The sequence below is a fragment of the Elephas maximus genome, chromosome 17 (genome assembly GCF_024166365.1).
Source record: "Elephas maximus indicus isolate mEleMax1 chromosome 17, mEleMax1 primary haplotype, whole genome shotgun sequence".
NCBI classification, from domain to species: Eukaryota; Metazoa; Chordata; class Mammalia; order Proboscidea; family Elephantidae; genus Elephas; species Elephas maximus.
In genome coordinates, this window is record NC_064835.1 from 46406428 (window position 1) to 46412427 (window position 6000).

General features: G+C 42.5%; 1 gene segment (V, D, J or C); it reads left to right on the forward strand.

Moving 5' to 3' along the window:
• The window catches only part of LOC126060265 (immunoglobulin kappa variable 4-1-like), a 51717-nt gene extending 50141 nt beyond the window's left edge, over positions 1–1576 (forward strand). Inside the window, 1 exon segment of the V gene segment in view lies at positions 1179–1576. Within this exon segment, the coding sequence occupies positions 1179–1576 (398 nt within the window).
• Positions 1577–6000: the final 4424 nt, after the last annotated feature.

Here is a 6000-nt window from a genome sequence, read left to right on the forward strand (position 1 = left end):
CCACAAATGATTCTAGAGCCCTCTTATCATGTCCTACCCAATGTGGGCATGATAGATCCCACTTTCTTTTTGGTTCACATTTCCTTTGAGATCTAAGCCCTCCTGGATGCTAGCTCAATTTGGGCTCCCTGAGGACTTTCAATACGAGTAAATTCAGGGCCTGTCTTCCATTTCTCTGGCCCTTCCATAGCCCTGGAATCTAATCTCAAGTGCTTGCAGTGTCTTTTAGGTATCCTTCAGGATACAAGTATCTTCAGAGCTCAGAAATTTTCTAGCTATAAATTTTTCATCAAACATTGAGGCAAAAATTTTCCATATTCTTCCCTTTCCTTCAATTTTTTTCCAGCTTTTTTTATTGTTTTACGAAACTGTTGTTTTAAGCAAACTAGTCCAACATTTATGTAACCTGAACTGATTTAAAATTGTTTTTAAGTTAAAATTGAAGCTCTTCATTAGATTTTAGGTGTTTCAAGCAGTTGTGATGGGATACTAACCAAAAGCTTGGCAGTTTGAACACACCGAGTAGTACCCTGGAAGAAAAGCCTGTCAGTCTGCTTCTATAAAGAAAATAGGCAACAAAACCCTATGGAGCAGCTCTACTGTGTAATACATGGGTTGTCCTGAGTTGCAATCCACTGGACTACAAGTTTTCTTTTTTTTTCTTTGAGAGATTTTAGAGCTTCGATGACCCTGCTTTGTCTTTTCTAATACATAAAATTATACTTTACATTATGTATTTGGCTCTTGAAGGACATTGGCTAGTTTCACAATCTGTCGCCCATGTAATTTGCTTTCATTTCACTAACTGCTTTGCATAGGCCCCTCCAACACCAGGCTGGCTGCTCAGATACTATAAACAGGGTCTTTGCTATGGGAGCTGATCTGCATCAGACAGGCAGGGGCAGCAAGATGGTGCCACACACTCTGGTCCTCATGTCCCTGTTGCTCTGGGCTTCTGGTGAGAAATGAAAAGTGTTTCAATCTCTCTAGAGTAGTATATTTCTAGAGTTGAAAAAAGATTTTAACATAGAGTGGGAAATGACAGTTATTTCCAAAATGGAACTATTTTCTGATATGTAATATCACTAAATGTTGTGCTATAAATGGTATATTTTAATGTATGTGTGAAAAAGTGTGTGTATACATGTATGCATGGTAATTGTCTACTCTGATTGCAGGTGCCAGTGGGGGCATTGTGCTGACCCAGTCTCCAGCCTCTCTGGCTAAGTCTCAAGGAGAAACGGTCACCATCAACTGCAAGGTCAGTCAGAGGGTGAGCAGCTTCTTAAACTGGTACCAGCAGAAACCAGGACAGGCTCCTAAGCTGCTCATCTACGATGCATCCAGCCGGGCATCTGGGGTCCCTGACCAGTTCAGTGGCAGTGGGTCTGGGACAGGCTTCACTCTCACCATCAACAACTTCCAGGCTGATGATGCCGCAGCTTATTATTGTCAGCAATATAATAAGGCACCTCCCACAGTGATTCAGCCTCGAACACAAACCACCTCTGGAGGGCTACAGGCCAGTGTGTCTTCACTGCACCAGCTGCTTCCTTTCTGCTCAGCCTCAGCATGAAGGCTTCCTCTCTCTGACACAAAGGCCACATCTCCGGACTAATTCCTTGGAGTATGTAAGATTCCAGGAGAAACTTAAGGGATGTGGCTTTTTCTGGATCCTCTTTTGTGGAAAATTATAGAAAAAAGAATGCTCTAAAAATCTCTTGTAGGCTTTCTCAGGAGATTTCTTATCACAGGAACCCCCTTATTTTACAAGGATTGATCACATGACTGATTTGGGAAAGGGTCCAGTGAGTTTTATACCCTGAAAGATTAGTTCTTGTGCCCTCTTTACTCTAGAACAGTCTCATTTTAATCCCTTATTTTCTGGAACTCTTTCCTTTCTCTGCAATTACCCCTCACAGCTCTGGACCTAACCCAGCATTAAATCTGAGCCCTACGTGTTTATAATTTCCCTCACAGAAAGTGATCTTCCACTCTTACTTTTTCCTTCCATGGATTCTTTTTTTCCAGCCAAGCCTTCCTGGGCAATGTCAATGAAGGTGCTTTCTTGCTCTAAGCTCCCATTTTACTGCCCTTTTCTCCTCTCTCCATTTCTCTCAGTGGCACTCATTCTTTCAAAGGCCAGTCCCCAACTCATTAACCATATCACTCTAGAAACAGGGGCCAGCTTTTCCATGTTCTTTTTTCATTATTGCCTCTTTAACTTAATCCGTTGGCCACCCAAGATTAATTTTGTGACTGAAGGAAATCATGGTTCTTTCTTCTTGTTAGTTTCCATCTTGTCAGCCCCTGAGTCATGACAACCCAAAGAACAATAAGATCTGACTGCTGTCATCCGTAGGATTTTCACAGGCTGATTTTTCAGAAGTAGATCACCAGGCTTTCTTTCTAACCTGTATTAATCTGTAAGTACTACTGAAACCTGTTCAGCAACCCAACAACAGGTATAGATGAAGTGTGGTAAATGATGCCTGAAGGTCCCTGTTCCTGTTTAAGCTGACAACCCAAATAGCGTTTCCAGTCAGTGTAGATGAGACTCTGACTGTCCCTGCAGCTAGGGAGGCTGTCTCTCCTTGGAGACAGCAGAGATTCTGGCACCTATTCAGCAGGATCTACCCTCTAGAACGTAAAATATCAGACACACCAGCATAATCCAGAGATGCTATGTAATCAGGGAGACAAGGAAGGTCAAACCAGTGGTCTCTAACTGGGACAAGTGGACAGGCCTGGATGGCTTGTAGCATTTATTTGATATCTCAGTTCAAAATTGAGACCTGTCTGAATAGGAGGATCACTCTGGAGAGAAAACTCCATGTCTAGGAGATGAGACTTCTGGGGCAGATCGAGGAAGTGTGCATGTTCAGGACTGTGTGGGAAGGAAGCAGCTGGTGCAGTGAAGACTCACAGGCCTCCAGCCCTGGGAGGAGGCTTGTGTTCCAGGTTGAAGCACTGTGAGAGGGTAGCCATAATGTTGCTAACGGCAATAACCTGCCTCATCCTCAGCCTGGAAGCTGCTGATGGTGAGAGTGAAGTCTGCCCCAGACCCACTGCCACGACGCCGGTTAGGGATCTTGGATGCCTAGTGGGACGCAAAGGAGATAAGCAACTCAGGAGCCTGTGCTGCTTCCTGCCGGTACCAGGCTAAAACACTGCTAACACTCTGGCTGGACTTGTACTGATGGTGACCTTTCCTCCTGGAGACACAGTCAAGGAGACTGGAGTCTGTGTTACCATGATGTCCCCACTGACACCTGTGATCAGAGAAGACAATTACTATACATACATACACACACTTTTTCATAGACACATTAAAATACACCATTTTAAATGTGCATTTCAGTGGAATACATGTCACACATCATTAACTGATTATTTACCACTACGTCCTAAAATCATTTTTCAGCTCTACAAAGAAACTTCTCTAAAGGGATTGAAACACTTTTCATTTCTCACTAGAGACCCAGCGCAACAGGATCATGAGGACAGTAGCATGTAACACCATCTTGCTGCTTTCACCTGCTTGATAAAGATCAGCTCAGATTGCAAAGTCCCCATTTATAAAATATAAACAGCCAGACTTGGCCTGGGGGGTCTATGAAAAGCCATCATTGAATATGGAAGCAAAGTACACAGGCAGTCGGTTTTGAAACTAAGCAATGTACATCAAGAGCCAATGACTAGAAAACACAAAGTAGCCAACTTAGAAGCTCTCATATCAACTAAGAAGCTCTAAAACTACAAACATTAGCTTCCCTTAAGAAGAGTTTCTATTTGAAATAAGGAAAAACAAAAATGAAATGGGTTCAAGGTCCCTAAATGATGGGCTAGTTTCCTGAGATCTACAAACCTGGTGAAGTAATACAAAATGATAGAAATGTATAAAGGAAAGAACAGATGACAATGGAGAACTTTTGGCTCACTTTTTGATAAAAATTTATGGCCAGAAAATGTCTGAGCTCTAAAGCCACTTTTTATCCTGAAGGACAGTTTAAGCTCACTGCATACACTAAAGATTTAATTCTAGGGTATGTAAGATCCAGGGAAATGGAAGACAGGCCCAGAAATTACCCATGTGGGGAGTACACAGGAACCCTATGTTGTGCTAGAGCCAAGAGGAGAGGACTACAATCCCAAAGTCAGTGTGAAGCAAAGAAAGTGAACCTATCCTTCCCACAGCTTCTAGGAAATGCTCAAAGGGCTCTAGGGGCATTGTGGAAATGGACAGAAAAAAATAAGCAAGATTTCCTTGGGAAGTTGTGTCTGAAAGTCAACCTTCCAATGAGTTTCACTCCAGGTGTATATGGCCTAGGAGATTCTAGAACTCTCCAACCTGGAAATTTGTTTAAGGAAGCCCCATAGATAGGTCCAAAAAGTGGAAGCTGCTCTGGAAGAGGGCACACCCATCATAAATCCTCAGGACACCTCACAAATAATTTTTCAAAGACTGATACCTCCAAGAAGTCAGAGATTCTTAACACCCAAGAACATGAGATAACTGGGATATGAATATGAAGGTGATACAACTGAAATAACAGAGAACAAAAGGCATTCTCTTCACTCTTTAGATTTGGGAGCTGTGTGAGTTTATTTAAAGAAATGAATGATAAACTTTAGATTGCACTCAAGGCACAAAAACTAAAAGCAGGGCACTACAGATCTGAAAAAAAATGTCCAGAAATTAGATACAGAATTCATGTCTGTCAGTTTGTCATACTGTGGGGACTGGCGTATTGCTGTGATGCTGGTAGCTATGCTGCCGATATACAAATACAAGCAGGGTCACCACAGTGGACAGATTTCAGCTGAGCTTCCAGACTAAGACAAACTAGGAAGAAGGACCTGGTGGTCTGCTTCTGAAAGAATCAGCCAGTGAAAGCCTTATTAATAGCAGGAGAACAATGTCTGTTACAGTGCCAGAAGATGAGCCCCTCAGGCTGGAAGGCACTCAAAAGACGACTGGGGAAGAGCTGCCTCCTTAGAATTGACCTTAATGAGATGCATGGAGTCAAGCTTTCAGGACATTGGTGTGGCGATGTGGCATGGCTCAAAATGAGAAGAAACAGCTGAAAACATCCAATAATAATTGAAATGTGGAAAGTATGAAGTACAAGTCTTAGAAAAATGAGAAATTGTCAAAAATGAAATAGAATGCATAAAGATCAATATCCTAGGCATTAGTCAGCTGAAATGGACTGGTATTGGTCATTTTGAGTCGGAAAATCGTATGGTCTTCTATGCCGGGAATGACAGCTTGAAGGGAATGGCGTTGCACTTTTCATCAAGAAGAACATTTCAAAATCCATCCTGATGTACAAGGCTGACAGTGACAGAATAACATCTACAGCCCCACAAGTAAGACCAGTTAATACAAGTATTATTCAAATTTACCCACCAACCACTAAGGCGAAAGACGAAGAAATAGAAGATTTTTACCAAGTTCTGGGCTCTGAAATTGATTGAATATGCAATCAGGATGGTGATTGGAATGAGGAAGTTGGAAATAAAGAAGGATCAGTATATGGAAAATATGGCCTTGAAGATAGAAAGAATTGTGGAGATCGCATCATTTGGGGACTATGAAAAGATACGGCCTTGGTTTGGTGACTACCTAGAAGTCTTTCAATGAGTGAAACAGGACATAACTGGAGAGGGATGTGAAACTAGCAGAGCTTTTAAAATGATGTTTCATGCTGACAGAAATGATGCTAAAGTGAGGGGAACATGGATAACTCAGAAAAGAGAGGTGAGAAATGCCAGGATGCCCTTGGAGGGACAGGGGTACAGGAGCAGAGGGCCTGGCCTCAGGTAGGAGGGCTGTCTGCTCATCTACAGTAATAGGAAGGAAGGAAGGAAGGCAGCACATGGGGTGTAGACGCCTGTGGATCAGAAGATGCATGAGAGGAGCTAGTGGAAACTCTTCCAAGACACAGGAAATGAGGTCATTTGCTGATATGAGGGATGAGAAGTAAGTGTTAAAAT